At 43.7% G+C, this 18,045-nt stretch overlaps 1 protein-coding gene across 19 annotated transcripts in view; it reads left to right on the top strand.

Moving 5' to 3' along the window:
* The window catches only part of LOC118402551 (disco-interacting protein 2 homolog C-like), a 259,141-nt gene that overhangs the window by 182,405 nt on the left and 58,691 nt on the right, over nt 1-18,045 (top strand). For 16 of the 19 annotated variants that reach the window (XM_052477019.1, XM_052477011.1, XM_052477015.1 and 13 more), the window contains 3 exons: nt 69-203; nt 3,503-3,622; nt 3,903-4,100. In XM_052477019.1, coding sequence (XP_052332979.1) covers nt 69-203; nt 3,503-3,622; nt 3,903-4,100 — 453 coding nt within the window. The remainder of the gene's footprint in view (nt 1-68; nt 204-3,502; nt 3,623-3,902; nt 4,101-18,045) is intronic. The other 3 variants (XM_052477014.1, XM_052477027.1, XM_052477026.1) reach the window with 1 other exon arrangement.

Raw genomic sequence — 18,045 nt, 5'->3', positions numbered from 1 at the left:
TATAGGGCTGAGGGCTGGGGGGTCTAACAGTAACAGGCTTCCTTCACCTTGCCTCTCCTCACGTCCAGAGAACCACTCTGCCCCTCCAGATGTCACCAGCTACACCACAGACTCCATACAGGTGGAGAGACCCCAGGGCTCCACCACAACATCCAGGTCCACGCCCAAATATGGTAATGCAGAGCTCATGGAGACCGGAGATGGTGAGTGCATAGAGGGGTTGGGGGTATTTGTGGGGATGTGTGTGTGATCGTGACCTATATTTGTTTTCATGGTGCTTGTCTTTACAGTGATGTGTATGTTTGGGTCATGTTTGTACCCACTCCCCTATGTGGTGATTTGGACAGTGAAGCTAAAACAAATTTTCCTCTCTACTCCAGCATTTTAGATTTGAGCTCAAATGCTTTATATTGGGCAACAGTACTAATAGCAGGGGAGGTTAGCATTTTTGTGGGGGTATTTTATTTATGCCTCAAACTTTCTCACGCAACATTATTCACAATTCATTCAGGATTACCTGTAATCATGGTCACATTCATGTAGAAGTGTTCAGCAGCATATTCTAGTCTTATTTACAATAATGTGACTCCAAAATGACACATGATTTGCCATTCGTTTCTAATGGGCACAACATCATCTGAAACACAACCAAAATAAAAGGCAAATGCATTCAACAACTCTGCAGCGTCTCAAGCTTGATGTCATTGCCTGCTAGGAATATGGGACCAAATACTGAACTTTAAACAAAATGTAATACACTAAGGGAATTTGTCTCATGACTTATGAACCCTTCAAATGAGGGGACTAAATACAAAAGTGCTTTAATTTCTAAACGGTAAAACGGATATGTATGAACATACCCTCAAATAAAAGGTAGCTTTCTTTCTGTACTGTATTCAGCCAAATATATATTTTAATTTTTTTGTTTTGAAGTGTTTGTGTCCTGGTGTTTGTCATTTGGTTATGATGACACTGTTTTGGGAGAAACGTGAAAGGAAAAACGAGAGCCGATTTTAAATGTTTTACTTATGCCTCTTATGATTCAATACTGTGAATGGGATGACACAAGAATCAATCTTTTCATCATCTCTGATTGGATTTTTGACATTTGACATCACAGAACTGTTCAGTTAGATCTGCAGCAGACACCAGGAATTACTTTAGTAGGAGCAGTAAAACTCTGTCTCCTCTTAACAGATGCGTCACTCACTTATCTTCATTTTCACTCCTCTTTGAGCACATCACTTTTGATGGCTTACCTTTTGGAAGCTTTCTTTGACACACGTGAGGGGAATGAAATCCTTAGGGGATGTGAGTAGAATAGAATGCATCTAATGTGGACCCAAAGTGGATTCTGACGTTTTGTTCTGAATGCGCTCCAGTCAGATGACCGGAGTATGCCAATATGGGAGTCTCTCCGCTATTTTCATTTGTTCTCCTGAGGCATGCAGCATCTTCACAGACTAATCTGTTCATCAGATGCTCCAATCAGTAGTGCTGAGGAATAGATTTGTTGAGCGCACAGCGAGCACGTCGTCGAGAGTCTGCTTGATAGATCAAGTGCCAAGCTTCACGGATTGGGCTGACTGGCTCAGGGAGGTTCTGAAAAGAACTGTCTGTCTCAACTTCTGTAGCAAGGCCAAACTTGTGATTAGAGATTTAAAATGTTTGTTTGTTGTGCTACTTACTTGTTTTGTGGGGCGACTCACAATTGGTCTAGTGTCGTCCGGGTTAGGGAGGGCTTGGACAGTAGGGGTATCCTTGTCTCATCGCACCAGCGACTCCTGTGGCAGGCCGGGCGCAGTGCGCGCTAACAAAGGTTGCCAGGTGCGCGGTGTTTCCTCCGACACATTGGTGCGGCTGGTATCCGGGTTAGATGCTTGCTGTGTTAAGAAGCAGTTGGGTTGGTTGGGTTGTGTATCGGAGGACGCATGACTTTCAACCTTCGTCTCTCCCGAGCCCATACGGGAGTTGTAGCGATGAGACAAGGTAGTAGCTACTAGACAATTGGATACCACGAAATTGGGGAGAAAACGGGGTAAAAATAATAATAATATATATTTTTTAAAGAAAGTGAGTTTATGGACCTGAATGCCAAAACATTCAAGAGATGGTGTTAACGTTGACTCATTCTGCATACCCCAGACATCGATGTCTTCATCACTGGAAAATAGAACCGGTTGAGATTGATATCATTCAAAAGCTTCCAAACAGGATGGTAAAACAATTCTGTATTTTCTTTTCTTAAATGTCAATCTAAAACACGTAATATATATATTTTTTCGCATCTACATGTTGTAGCTTAAACCCTATTTGATATCATCGTCGGTTGAGAGACAACATACTCTTGAATACAGGGTGGGTGTCATGTTTTGGCTGATAAATGTACTGAAATTGGAATAACATTGAAACCTCAACTTTGAAGTGGTACCACCAAGATGGTAGGAGGTCCACAAACCAGTGAATGTTGACTTGAAATGGAATATCAGATTTAAATCAATCCTCCATATGAAACCTATTGAGATCATAGAAATATAGATACTAGATTAGTGATGACCATTTTTTTAGTTGTGGTAGTAATTAGAAGTGAACATTTCAATTAATTGAATTTCAATTTCAATGGTGTAGCAACTATATTGAGGTGGTCTAAAGGGATATTAAAAGTTAATTTATATGATTTAAAATGCCACTTACCCTCTTTATTTTTGACCTCGGATGATGTAAATTAGGGTTTAAGCTAGAACATATACAAACAAGTTTTTATAAAAAAAATGTCTCTTGGTATGGTGGGGTATGCAAAATGGGTCAACTTTAAACACCTTTATCTCCTGAATGTTTTTGCATTCGGCTCCAAAAGGTAACTTTCTGACAACTTCTACCATGGGCAAACATGTAATGAAAGTTGTTTTGTTTAAATCTGAAGGGATGCTGTCAAAGCGATTTACATGTGTGTGTGCTCCACTTTTCACTCCCTCAGTCTTTTGTGGTGTGTTGAGTGCCATGAGAAGTGTCATTGGAGAGAAATGGCGGTAAATGTTGTCATTGGAGAGAAATGGCGGTAAATGTTGTCATTGGAGAGAAATTGCTAGTGGATAGTGTCATTGGAACAAAAACAGATGATTGAAACAGGGACAGCTCTGCTATATGCAGTAGAACACTGGTTCCAAACCAAGGGTACTAGGATTACGTGGCCTATCCACAGGGGGTGCTTGAAGACCCATGAAACCATAGGCTTACTGGTGAAATGAACAAGGGAGCACTTCAGGGTTACTCTGGGCAGAGGAGGATCCAGTTGGTGGCACAGTAAGAGAGAAAGGTTGGGAACCACTGCTGTAGAGAAGACGCTTTGCATATTACCCATTGCCGTGTGGCTGTCTCGTCTCAGAATGCCCTAAAGTGACAAGACTAGGAGAAGTGGCCATGCTAGTCCAATTAGACATACAGAAGTTTCCATGAAGTATTGAAGTTTTATATGTGTAGTGAACTGTGTTAACCCCTACAGGCGTTCCAGTAGGTGGCCGAGTGTCAGCCAAGATCCAACAGCTAGTCAACACGTTGAAGAGACCCAAACGACCTCCCTTAAGAGAATTCTTCGTTGACGACTTCGAAGAACTCCTGGAGGGTAAGAGGGCCTACTTATTCAACATGGTGACTTCAAGGACAAAATCCTTTGATTGGTTGATTTCTGAATGGGTTTAGTTTAGTGTGTTGGTTGTTTAGCATTATTACAGGTTCTTATTGTTATTAAATAATCTCAAGCTGTGTCTCAAATGACAGCCTATTCTCTATATAGGGGCCCTGGTCAAAAGTAGTGCACTATGTAGGGATTAGGCTGTAATTAAGGATGTTTTTGGGATTATTTTGCAGCTATAACATAAATGATTGTGTTGCTCATGCTCCAGTCCAACAGCCAGACCCCAACCAGCCCAAAGCGGAGGGGGCTCAGATGCTGGCGATGAGGGGGGAGCAGCTAGGGGTGGTCACTAACTGGCCCCTGTCGCTGGAGGCTGCCCTGCAGAGGTGGGGCACCATCTCTCCCAAAGCTCCATGCCTCACCACTATGGACACCAATGGAAAACCACTGTACATTTTAACCTACGGTAAGGACTCTTGTATATATTTGCAATGACTGTGCTATGTGGTTCTTTTACCTACCTGTTGAATTTACTGACTGTAAGTCACTCTTGTTAAGAGTCTGCTCAAATTATGTCAATGTACTCGTCACAAGGATTGACTCGGGACAGCACGGGCGCTATTGAAACATTTCAGACAACTTACTAGAGAATATACTAAAAAGCAACGGGGGCTGTATAACAGTGGAGAGTGTGCCCATCTATAACGTAGAACTGTAGCTTGCCTTGCATAATGATACCATGACCCAGACATGCAGGACTGATGCAGCACCACTGTTATGTTAATGACCCTTTACCAACCACTACATTTTTAGGATGGATTCCATGGTTGCATTCCAAATGGCACCGTATTCCCTATATAATGCACTACTTTTGGAAGGAGCCATTTGGGTTGCAACCCAGTGTGTGCTGCAGTGGGGTACTCAAGGGTTTCCATTTGAAATACTGCTTCATGCTCGGCCTTCCCACCAACCTTATTCAGCATAGCCGAGCACCAAACTGTGTGTGTTTGACACAGGCAAGCACCTAACAGTACTGCTACCTGCCGCTGAAGCATATTAATGACAGCCACACAAGGAACGCCAAGTACGCTGAACAAAAATATATAAACGCAACATGCAAGAATTTCTAAGATTTTACTGAGTTACAGTTCATACAAGGAAATCAGTCAATTGAAATAAATGAGGTCCTAAGCTATAGATTTCACATGACTGGGAATAGAGATGTTCCCAGCATAAGGTGCACCTGTGTAATGATCATGCTGTTTAATCAGCTTCTTGATATTCCCCACCTGTTGAGTGGCGCAGCAGTCTAAGGCACTGCAATGCAAGAGGCGTCATTAGCTGTATTCAACTGGCCGTGATCGGGAGTCCCATGGGTGGCGCACAATTGGCCAAGCGTTGTCCGGGTTTGGGGAGGATTTAGCCGGTGAGGTAGGACTTCATTGTAAATAAGAATTTGTTCCTAACTGGCTTGCCTAGTTAAGTAAAGGGTAAATAAACTAACATCTTGGCAAAGGAGAAATGCTAACTAACAGGGATGTAAACAAAATTGTTAGAAGCTTTTTGATTTGAGAGAAGTAAGCGTTGTGTGTGTATGGAAAATATCTGGGATCTGTTATTCCAGCTCATTAAACATGGGACCAACACTTTACATGTTGCGTTTATATTTTCGTTCAGTGTACATTGTTTGTGGAAAAATGCTTTTTGAAGTAAATCGTACAGTGGTAAAAGCACTGCGACGTAGTTCATTTGTATATTAATTTAGTTCAGTAACATCATGCTATTTCTCTCACTTGGGGGTCTTTAAAGTTCATTGTGAATCTTGATGTATGAAGAGTCAATGTAATCAAATCCACTGTTTATCAGTCGGTGACTACACAGGAATGTCTACACAGGAATGACTACACAGGAATGTCTACACAGGAATGTCTTGAGTTATGTTGCAGCACTGCACTACTGCGACAATACACACTACGACTATTCCCCTCTGCTTACTTAGATTCAATTTTTTTTTCTCCCAAGTCCCACCTCAAAATGCATTATGGGTTGAGGGCTGTACTATGATTTGAAGAGTAAAGTTCTGCCTCAGTAGAGTTGCCCTTATGAATTCCAAACTGCTGGGAAGGGCACCCTGTGAAGCTGTGGGAATAAAATAACCTGTAGGGTTGAGTCCCAAATGGCGCCCTATGGTTCCTGGTCAAAAGTAGTGCACTACATAGGGAATAGTGTGCCGTTTGGGGTGGAACCATAGACAGTCCTGCACACCGCATCCGAGAGTGCAACCTGCTGCTGAGTCGTGGAGACATGACTGGCAGACAGGCAGCATGCCCTACAGGAATAACGTAGGCACAATATTTCCTATATAATGCACTACTTTTGACCAGAGCCCTATGTAGTGCACCATGCAGAGAATTCAGGTGCCATTTGGTACGCAGACACACAGTCAGTCAGCACTAAAACAGGCCCCAATGGAACTAGTGCAGTGTCTGTCAGTCCTCTGTCTGTATGGCTGTTGGTGTGAACATATTGATTTGTAAAGTGTGGTGGCTGATCGGACAATGTTCACCAGGCTGTGAAATGTCTGCAGACAGCCTTCCTTTTATCAGGAGCCCAGAGTCGGGAGGCCCAGCTCTCTGGGAAGGAAGAGACTGTTGGTCGGGTGAGCGAGAGCTACTGGGCCCTGAGCTGTGTGAACAACTCTGTCTTCAGTGTGCAGTGCTGAATCTTAATATGACTCTCTGAAGTGAACCTTGAGTGAATCTCACTCTCACACCCTCTCTCTCACTCTGCATCGTTCTCTCTGCCCTCCTCTCTTTGCTTGTTTAATTCCTCTCGTTTCTCTGCTGTGTGATACCTCACCTCATGACTTGGACAGTTTGCTTACAACGTCAAATTATGGTTGATAGCTTTTATTGAAATAGGGGATTGACTCCTCCTAATGATTGTCTCGGTTTCCAAAAAACACAGATGGATAATTACATGAATTTATCATCCAAAATTGGCTAGTTAAATGCTCACGCTGCACTAAAACTTTGGGAATTTAGTCCATATCTATACCATCCTCCTTTACAAATGAACACCAGGTATTGCAAAAATAATGGTATCCATTTAAGCCATCCTTAGATTAATAAAAAATAAATCACATTTACTTATTACGACCATTTAATTTAACGATAGGTCACCACAGCATCATGATAGGAGGACATTTCCCTCCAATGCTGTAGATACAAAGCATGCCACCCTTTTCCCTATCTAGTGCACTACTTTTGAACAGAACCCTATAGGCCCTGTTCAAAGGCAGTGCCCTAAATAGGAAATAGGGTGGCATTTGGGCCTATGTAATTCCAATATGAAATCCCTTATGGAAATGTAGTGCTGTGTATCTAGGAAGGTAATGGTCTCCATAATTCACCATCTATGGTCTATTAATAGAGATGATGATTATGCATGAGTCATGTGCTCTCATTAGTTTATCTCAAACTCCCAAACCGAGTAGTTTATGCAATAATCCAGCTCTAATAGTTGTTTTATTTCAATAATCTCCCCAGACTGAGTAGAATCTACTACGCAGTAGATTGAACCAGTAGAGAGCCACTGAGAGTGTAGGGTTAAGATCTCCTGGAGTTCTCTGACAGAAAGAGAAGCCACATTCACCCTCTCACTCACACGCACACATTCACACATACACACACACCTCACCCCCATCCTCCTCAGTGTGGTGTAAACACAGTGTAGGTGTGACATCAGCATGGGGGTAGGTGTGGTTGAGGCGTTGGTGGAGGCTGCTCTCTGTGTGGAATAGGGATGGTCATTTTGAGATGTTTTGACTGTTCGAGTATTCACATTATTATTTTTTCACGTACTTGAGTATGCCAAAAATATATATATGTCCTTGTTTTTGAAAGAAAAGCAAAAAAAAAATAACATCAAATTCATCAGAAATACAGTGTAGACATTGTTCATGTTGTAAATAACTATTGTAGCTGGAAAATGGGATGCCTAGAAGGCCAGCATCCCGGAGTCGCCGCTTCAATGTTGACGTTGAGACTGGTGTTTTGCAGGTACTATTTAATGAAGCTGCCAGTTGACGAGTTGTGAGGCATCTGTTTCTCAAACTAGACACTCTAATGTACTTGTCCTCTTGCTCAGTTGTGCACCAGGGCCTCCCACTTCTTTCTATTCTGGTTAGAGCCAGTTTGCGCAGTTCTGTGAAGGGAGTAGTACACAGCGTTGTACGAGATCTTCAGTTTCTTGGCAATTTCTCACATGGAAAAGCCTTCATTTCTCAGAACAAGAATAGACTGATGAATTTCAGAAGAAAGTTATTTGTTTCTGGCCATTTTGAGCCTGTAATCGAACCCACAAATGCTGATGCTCCAGATACTCAACTAGTCTAAAGAAGGCCAGTTGTATTGCTTCTTTAAAATCAGAACAACAGTTGTCAGCTGTGCTAACATAATTGAAAAAGGGTTTTCTAATGATAAATTGGCCTTTTTAAAATGATAAACTTGGATTAGCTAATACAACGTGCCATTGGAACACAGGAGTGATGGTTGCTGATAATGGGCCCTCTATACACCTATGTAGATATTCCATTAAAAAATCTGCCGAAACGGTCATTTTATAACATTAACAATGTCTACACTGTATTTCTGCTCAATTTTATATTATTTTAATGTACAGAAAATGTGCTTTTCCTTCAAAAACAAGGACATTTCTAAGTGACCCCAACCTTTTGAACGTGTGTGTGTGTGTGTGTGTGTGTGTGTGTGTGTGTGTGTGTGTGTGTGTGTGTGTGTTTATTTTTAGAACACCAGGCCTGCACTGGAAAACAACGTGCTCGTATATCTATATGCCAACAGATCGCAACAATGCCTAATTTGGTAACACTTTACTGTCCTAACCATGTCATAATATGTCTAATAACCTGTCATAAATTGTGTTATTTTATGGGTGGTTATGACAGTGTTTTTTTTCCCCCTGCCAAGAAGTTTCCTTTCATTTCAAGGTTTGTTTCTTAAATCCTTTGATGTTGTAATGAATTCTTTAAAGTCATATTTTTACACTTTGACACTGTCAAAAAGCATTATGACCATCCTGTCACTTTACTTGGACTAAGAAAATACACTGTATGACACTGTCAAGAAGCATATGACCATTAGAATCATATAAACCAAATAGACTGGTCACGTACAATGCCTTCAAAGTATTCATACCCCTTGACTTATTCCACATTTGATTGTTACAGCCTAAATTCTAAATTGATTAAATAAAATAAAAAATGCAAAATTATTCAAGCTCTTTCAAATTGGTTGTTGATCATTGCTAAACAACCATTTTCAGGTCTTGCCATAGATTTTGAAGCAGATTTAAGTCAAAACTGTAACTCTGCCACTAAAGAATATTCACATTCTTCTTGGTAAGCAACTCCAGTGTAGATTTGGCCTTGTGTTTTAGGTTATTGTCCTGCTGAAAGGTGAATTCATCTCCCAGTGTCTGGTGGAGAACAGACGAAACCAGGTTTTCGCCTGTGCTTAACTCCACCCCATTTCTTTTTATCCTGAAAAACGATTATAACCATATCCATAACATGATGCAGCCACCAGTATGCTTGAAAATATGGAGAGTGGTACTCGGTGTAATGTGTTGTATTGAATTTGCCCCCAAAATAACACTTTGTGTTCAGGACCAAAAGTGAATTGCTTTGCCACATTTTTTTCCAGTATTACTTTAGTGCCCTGTTGCAAACAGGATGTATGTTTTGGAGTATTTGTATTCTGTACAGGCTTCCTGCTTTTCACTCTGTCAATTACTGTAGGTTAGTATTGTGAAGTAACTACAATGTTGTTGATCCGTCCTCAGTTTTCTCCTATCACAGTCATTTAACTTGTTTAACTTGATAAGCACATTTTTACTTCTGAACGTATGTAGGCTTGCCATAACAAAGGGGTTGAATACTTATTGACTGAAGACATTTCAGCTTTTGATGTTTTTATTCATCGGTAAAAAAATAAAATTAATTAAAATAAAATAAAAACATAATTCCATTTTGACATGAGGTATTGTGTGTAGGCTGGTGACCAAAAAACCCTCAATTTTAATTGATTTTATATTCAGTCTTACACAACAAAATGAGAAATTCAAGGTTGGTGAATACTTTCTGATGGCACTGTACATGCCCTTATTTACAGTGTTAGGACCATGTTACAGTGTTAGGACCGTGTTACAGTGTTAGGACCGTGTTACAGTGTTAGGACCGTGTTACAGTGTTAGGACCGTGTTACAGTGTTAGGACCGTGTTACAGTGTTAGGACCGTGTTACAGTGTTAGGAGGACCATGTTACAGTGTTAGGACCATGTTACAGTGTTAGGACCATGTTACAGTGTTAGGACCATGTTACAGTGTTAGGAGGACCATGTTACAGTGTTAGGACCATGTTACAGTGTTAGGACCATGTTACAGTGTTAGGACCGTGTTACAGTGTTAGGACCGTGTTACAGTGTTAGGAGGACCATGTTACAGTGTTAGGAGGACCGTGTTACAGTGTTAGGACCGTGTTACAGTGTTAGGACCATGTTACAGTGTTAGGACCGTGTTACAGTGTTAGGACCGTGTTACAGTGTTAGGACCATGTTACAGTATTAGGACTGTGTTACAGTGTTATTACAGTGTTAGGACCGTGTTACAGTGTTAGGACCGTGTTACAGTGTTAGGACCGTGTTACAGTGTTAGGACCGTGTTACAGTGTTAGGACCGTGTTACAGTGTTAGGAGGACCGTGTTACAGTGTTAGGAGGACCGTGTTACAGTGTTAGGAGGACCGTGTTACAGTGTTAGGAGGACCGTGTTACAGTGTTAGGAGGACCGTGTTACAGTGTTAGGAGGACCGTGTTACAGTGTTAGGAGGACCGTGTTACAGTGTTAGGAGGACCGTGTTACAGTGTTAGGAGGACCGTGTTACAGTGTTAGGAGGACCGTGTTACAGTGTTAGGAGGACGGTATTAACGTATTAGGACCATGTTACAGTATTAGGAGGACCGTGTTACAGTGTTAGGAGGACCATGTTACAGTGTTAGGAGGACCGTGTTACAGTGTTAGGAGGACCGTGTTACAGTGTTAGGAGGACCGTGTTACAGTGTTAGGAGGACCGTGTTACAGTGTTAGGAGGACCGTGTTACAGTGTTAGGACCGTGTTACAGTGTTAGGAGGACCGTGTTACAGTGTTAGGAGGACCGTGTTACAGTGTTAGGAGGACCGTGTTACAGTGTTAGGAGGACCGTGTTACAGTGTTAGGAGGACCGTGTTACAGTGTTAGGAGGACCGTGTTACAGTGTTAGGAGGACCGTGTTACAGTGTTAGGAGGACCGTGTTACAGTGTTAGGAGGACGGTGTTACAGTGTTAGGAGGACTGTGTTACAGTATTAGGACCATGTTACAGTATTGGGAGGACCGTGTTACAGTGTTAGGAGGACCGTGTTACAGTGTTAGGAGGACTGTGTTACAGTATTAGGACCATGTTACAGTATTAGGAGGACCGTGTTACAGTGTTAGGAGGACCATGTTACAGTGTTAGGAGGACCATGTTACAGTGTTAGGAGGACCGTGTTACAGTGTTAGGAGGACCGTGTTACAGTGTTAGGAGGACTGTGTTACAGTATTAGGACCATGTTACAGTATTAGGAGGACCGTGTTACAGTGTTAGGAGGACCGTGTTACAGTGTTAGGAGGACCATGTTACAGTGTTAGGAGGACCGTGTTACAGTGTTAGGAGGACCGTGTTACAGTGTTAGGAGGACTGTGTTACAGTATTAGGACCATGTTACAGTATTAGGAGGACCGTGTTACAGTGTTAGGAGGACCATGTTACAGTGTTAGGAGGACCATGTTACAGTGTTAGGAGGACCGTGTTACAGTGTTAGGAGGACCGTGTTACAGTGTTAGGAGGACCGTGTTACAGTGTTAGGAGGACCGTGTTACAGTGTTAGGAGGACCGTGTTACAGTGTTAGGAGGACCGTGTTACAGTGTTAGGAGGACCGTGTTACAGTGTTAGGAGGACCGTGTTACAGTGTTAGGAGGACCGTGTTACAGTGTTAGGAGGACCGTGTTACAGTGTTAGGAGGACCATGTTACAGTGTTAGGAGGACCATGTTACAGTGTTAGGAGGACCATGTTACAGTGTTAGGAGGACCATGTTAGTATTAGGACCATGTTACAGTGTTAGGAGGACCATGTTACAGTATTAGGAGGACCATGTTACAGTGTTAGGACCATGTTAGTATTAGGACCATGTTACAGTATTAGGAGGACCGTGTTACAGTGTTAGGAGGACCGTGTTAGTGTTAGGAGGACCGTGTTACAGTGTTAGGAGGACCGTGTTACAGTGTTAGGAGGACCGTGTTACAGTGTTAGGAGGACCGTGTTACAGTGTTAGGAGGACCGTGTTACAGTGTTAGGAGGACCGTGTTACAGTGTTAGGAGGACCGTGTTACAGTGTTAGGAGGACTGTGTTACAGTATTAGGACCATGTTACAGTATTAGGAGGACCGTGTTACAGTGTTAGGAGGACCGTGTTACAGTGTTAGGAGGACCGTGTTACAGTGTTAGGAGGACCATGTTACAGTGTTAGGAGGACCGTGTTACAGTGTTAGGAGGACTGTGTTACAGTATTAGGACCATGTTACAGTGTTAGGAGGACCATGTTACAGTGTTAGGAGGACCGTGTTACAGTGTTAGGAGGACCGTGTTACAGTGTTAGGAGGACCGTGTTACAGTGTTAGGAGGACCGTGTTACAGTGTTAGGAGGACCGTGTTACAGTGTTAGGAGGACCGTGTTACAGTGTTAGGAGGACTGTGTTACAGTGTTAGGAGGACCATGTTACAGTATTAGGAGGACCGTGTTACAGTGTTAGGAGGACCATGTTACAGTGTTAGGAGGACCATGTTACAGTGTTAGGAGGACCATGTTACAGTGTTAGGAGGACCATGTTAGTATTAGGACCATGTTACAGTGTTAGGAGGACCATGTTACAGTATTAGGAGGACCATGTTACAGTGTTAGGACCATGTTAGTATTAGGACCATGTTACAGTATTAGGAGGACCGTGTTACAGTGTTAGGAGGACCGTGTTACAGTGTTAGGAGGACCATGTTACAGTGTTAGGACCATGTTACAGTGTTAGGAGGACCATGTTACAGTGTTAGGAGGACCGTGTTACAGTGTTAGGAGGACAGTGTTAGGAGGACCGTGTTACAGTGTTAGGAGGACCATGTTACAGTGTTAGGAGGACCGTGTTACAGTGTTAGGAGGACCGTGTTACAGTGTTAGGAGGACCGTGTTACAGTGTTAGGAGGACTGTGTTACAGTATTAGGACCATGTTACAGTATTAGGAGGACCGTGTTACAGTGTTAGGAGGACCATGTTACAGTGTTAGGAGGACCGTGTTACAGTGTTAGGAGGACCGTGTTACAGTGTTAGGAGGACCGTGTTACAGTGTTAGGAGGACCGTGTTACAGTGTTAGGAGGACCGTGTTACAGTGTTAGGAGGACCGTGTTACAGTGTTAGGAGGACCGTGTTACAGTGTTAGGAGGACCGTGTTACAGTGTTAGGAGGACCGTGTTACAGTGTTAGGAGGACCGTGTTACAGTGTTAGGAGGACCATGTTACAGTGTTAGGAGGACCATGTTACAGTGTTAGGAGGACCATGTTACAGTGTTAGGAGGACCATGTTACAGTATTAGGACCATGTTAGTATTAGGACCATGTTACAGTGTTAGGAGGACCATGTTACAGTATTAGGAGGACCATGTTAGTATTAGGACCATGTTACAGTATTAGGAGGACCATGTTACAGTGTTAGGAGGACCGTGTTACAGTGTTAGGAGGACCGTGTTACAGTGTTAGGAGGACCATGTTACAGTGTTAGGACCATGTTACAGTGTTAGGAGGACCATGTTACAGTGTTAGGAGGACCGTGTTACAGTGTTAGGAGGACCATGTTACAGTGTTAGGAGGACCGTGTTACAGTGTTAGGAGGACCGTGTTACAGTGTTAGGAGGACCGTGTTACAGTGTTAGGAGGACCATGTTAGTGTTAGGAGGACCATGTTACAGTGTTAGGAGGACCATGTTACAGTGTTAGGAGGACCATGTTACAGTGTTAGGAGGACCATGTTACAGTGTTAGGAGGACCATGTTAGTATTAGGACCATGTTACAGTGTTAGGAGGACCATGTTACAGTATTAGGAGGACCATGTTACAGTGTTAGGACCATGTTAGTATTAGGACCATGTTACAGTATTAGGAGGACCATGTTACAGTGTTAGGAGGACCGTGTTAGTGTTAGGAGGACCGTGTTACAGTGTTAGGAGGACCATGTTACAGTGTTAGGACCATGTTACAGTGTTAGGACCATGTTACAGTGTTAGGAGGACCGTGTTACAGTGTTAGGAGGACCGTGTTACAGTGTTAGGAGGACCGTGTTACAGTGTTAGGAGGACCATGTTACAGTGTTAGGAGGACCATGTTACAGTGTTAGAGGACCATGTTACAGTGTTAGGAGGACCATGTTACAGTGTTAGGAGGACCATGTTACAGTGTTAGGAGGACCGTGTTACAGTGTTAGGAGGACCATGTTACAGTGTTAGGAGGACCATGTTACAGTGTTAGGAGGACCGTGTTACAGTGTTAGGAGGACCGTGTTACAGTGTTAGGAGGACCGTGTTACAGTGTTAGGACCATGTTACAGTGTTAGGACCATGTTACAGTGTTAGGACCATGTTACAGTGTTAGGACCATGTTACAGTGTTAGGACCATGTTACAGTGTTAGCAGGACCATGTTACAGTGTTAGGAGGACCGTGTTACAGTGTTAGGAGGACCGTGTTACAGTGTTAGGAGGACCGTGTTAGTGTTAGGAGGACCGTGTTACAGTGTTAGGAGGACCGTGTTACAGTGTTAGGAGGACCGTGTTACAGTGTTAGGAGGACCGTGTTACAGTGTTAGGAGGACCGTGTTACAGTGTTAGGAGGACCGTGTTACAGTGTTAGGAGGACCGTGTTACAGTGTTAGGAGGACCGTGTTACAGTGTTAGGAGGACCGTGTTACAGTGTTAGGAGGACCGTGTTACAGTGTTAGGAGGACCGTGTTACAGTGTTAGGAGGACCGTGTTACAGTGTTAGGAGGACCGTGTTACAGTGTTAGGAGGGCCGTGTTACAGTGTTAGGAGGGCCGTGTTACAGTGTTAGGAGGACCGTGTTACAGTGTTAGGAGGACCATGTTACAGTGTTAGGAGGACCGTGTTACAGTGTTAGGAGGACCGTGTTACAGTGTTAGGAGGACCGTGTTACAGTGTTAGGAGGACCGTGTTACAGTGTTAGGAGGACCATGTTACAGTGTTAGGAGGACCATGTTACAATGTTAGGAGGACCATGTTACAGTGTTAGGAGGACCATGTTACAGTGTTAGGAGGACCATGTTACAGTGTTAGGAGGACCATGTTAGTATTAGGACCATGTTACAGTGTTAGGAGGACCATGTTACAGTATTAGGAGGACCATGTTACAGTGTTAGGACCATGTTAGTATTAGGACCATGTTACAGTATTAGGAGGACCATGTTACAGTGTTAGGAGGACCGTGTTACAGTGTTAGGAGGACCGTGTTACAGTGTTAGGAGGACCATGTTACAGTGTTAGGACCATGTTACAGTGTTAGGAGGACCATGTTACAGTGTTAGGAGGACCGTGTTACAGTGTTAGGAGGACAGTGTTAGGAGGACCTTGTTACAGTGTTAGGAGGACCATGTTACAGTGTTAGGAGGACCGTGTTACAGTGTTAGGAGGACCGTGTTACAGTGTTAGGAGGACCGTGTTACAGTGTTAGGAGGACCGTGTTACAGTGTTAGGAGGACCGTGTTACAGTGTTAGGAGGACCGTGTTACAGTGTTAGGAGGACCGTGTTACAGTGTTAGGAGGACTGTGTTACAGTATTAGGACCATGTTACAGTGTTAGGAGGACCGTGTTACAGTGTTAGGAGGACCGTGTTACAGTGTTAGGAGGACCGTGTTACAGTGTTAGGAGGACCGTGTTACAGTGTTAGGAGGACCGTGTTACAGTGTTAGGAGGACCGTGTTACAGTGTTAGGAGGACCATGTTACAGTGTTAGGAGGACCATGTTACAGTGTTAGGAGGACCATGTTACAGTGTTAGGAGGACCATGTTACAGTGTTAGGAGGACCATGTTACAGTATTAGGAGGACCATGTTACAGTGTTAGGACCATGTTAGTATTAGGACCATGTTACAGTATTAGGAGGACCATGTTACAGTGTTAGGAGGACCGTGTTACAGTGTTAGGAGGACCGTGTTACAGTGTTAGGAGGACCATGTTACAGTGTTAGGACCATGTTACAGTGTTAGGAGGACCATGTTACAGTGTTAGGAGGACCGTGTTACAGTGTTAGGAGGACCGTGTTACAGTGTTAGGAGGACCGTGTTACAGTGTTAGGACCATGTTACAGTGTTAGGACCATGTTACAGTGTTAGCAGGACCATGTTACAGTGTTAGCAGGACCATGTTACAGTGTTAGGAGGACCGTGTCACAGTGTTAGGAGGACCGTGTTACAGTGTTAGGAGGACCGTGTTACAGTGTTAGGAGGACCGTGTTACAGTGTTAGGAGGACCGTGTTACAGTGTTAGGAGGACCGTGTTACAGTGTTAGGAGGACCGTGTTACAGTGTTAGGAGGACCGTGTTACAGTGTTAGGACCATGTTACAGTGTTAGGACCATGTTACAGTGTTAGCAGGACCATGTTACAGTGTTAGCAGGACCGTGTTACAGTGTTAGGAGGACCGTGTTACAGTGTTAGGAGGACCGTGTTACAGTGTTAGGAGGACCGTGTTACAGTGTTAGGAGGACCGTGTTACAGTGTTAGGAGGACCGTGTTACAGTTTTAGGAGGACCATGTTACAGTGTTAGGAGGACCGTGTTACAGTGTTAGGAGGACCGTGTTACAGTGTTAGGAGGACCGTGTTACAGTGTTAGGAGGACCGTGTTACAGTGTTAGGAGGACCGTGTTACAGTGTTAGGAGGACCGTGTTACAGTGTTAGGAGGACCGTGTTACAGTGTTAGGAGGACCGTGTTAGTGTTAGGAGGGCCGTGTTACAGTGTTAGGAGGACCGTGTTACAGTGTTAGGAGGACCGTGTTACAGTGTTAGGAGGACCGTGTTACAGTGTTAGGAGGACCGTGTTACAGTGTTAGGAGGACCGTGTTACAGTGTTAGGAGGGCCGTGTTACAGTGTTAGGAGGACCGTGTTACAGTGTTAGGAGGACCGTGTTACAGTGTTAGGAGGACCATGTTACAGTGTTAGGAGGACCATGTTACAGTGTTAGGAGGACCGTGTTACAGTGTTAGGAGGACCGTGTTACAGTGTTAGGAGGACCGTGTTACAGTGTTAGGAGGACCGTGTTACAGTGTTAGGAGGACCGTGTTACAGTGTTAAGAGGGCCGTGTTACAGTGTTAGGAGGACCGTGTTACAGTGTTAGGAGGACCGTGTTACAGTGTTAGGAGGACCGTGTTACAGTGTTAGGAGGACCGTGTTACAGTGTTAGGAGGACCGTGTTACAGTGTTAGGAGGACCGTGTTACAGTGTTAGGAGGACCGTGTTACAGTGTTAGGACCGTGTTACAGTGTTAGGAGGACCATGTTACAGTGTTAGGAGGACCGTGTTACAGTTTTAGGAGGACCGTGTTACAGTGTTAGGAGGACCATGTTACAGTGTTAGGAGGACCATGTTACAGTTTTAGGAGGACCATGTTACAGTGTTAGGACCGTGTTACAGTGTTAGGAGGACCGTGTTACAGTGTTAGGAGGACCGTGTTACAGTGTTAGGAGGACCGTGTTACAGTGTTAGGAGGACCATGTTACAGTGTTAGGAGGACCGTGTTACAGTGTTAGGAGGACCGTGTTACAGTGTTAGGAGGACCGTGTTACAGTGTTAGGAGGACCGTGTTACAGTGTTAGGAGGACCGTGTTACAGTGTTAGGAGGACCGTGTTACAGTGTTAGGAGGACCGTGTTACAGTGTTAGGAGGACCGTGTTACAGTGTTAGGAGGACCGTGTTACAGTGTTAGGAGGACCGTGTTACAGTGTTAGGACCGTGTTACAGTGTTAGGAGGACCGTGTTACAGTGTTAGGACCGTGTTACAGTGTTAGGACCGTGTTACAGTGTTAGGAGGACCGTGTTACAGTGTTAGGAGGACCATATTATGACAACTTATGTCAGTTGTTGATATATTATGACAGGGTTGTGACCATGTCATAATATTGTGTCAAGTAAAGAGTTAACCATTACAAATAACAGATCATAATTACTAAATTGCCTCACATACAGTAAATTCAGTCAATA

Source organism: Oncorhynchus keta, chromosome 23 (genome assembly GCF_023373465.1).
Source record: "Oncorhynchus keta strain PuntledgeMale-10-30-2019 chromosome 23, Oket_V2, whole genome shotgun sequence".
Classification (NCBI taxonomy): Eukaryota; Metazoa; Chordata; class Actinopteri; order Salmoniformes; family Salmonidae; genus Oncorhynchus; species Oncorhynchus keta.
Note: the sequence above shows the minus strand (reverse complement) of the source record. Positions and strands in the feature narration are given on the sequence as shown.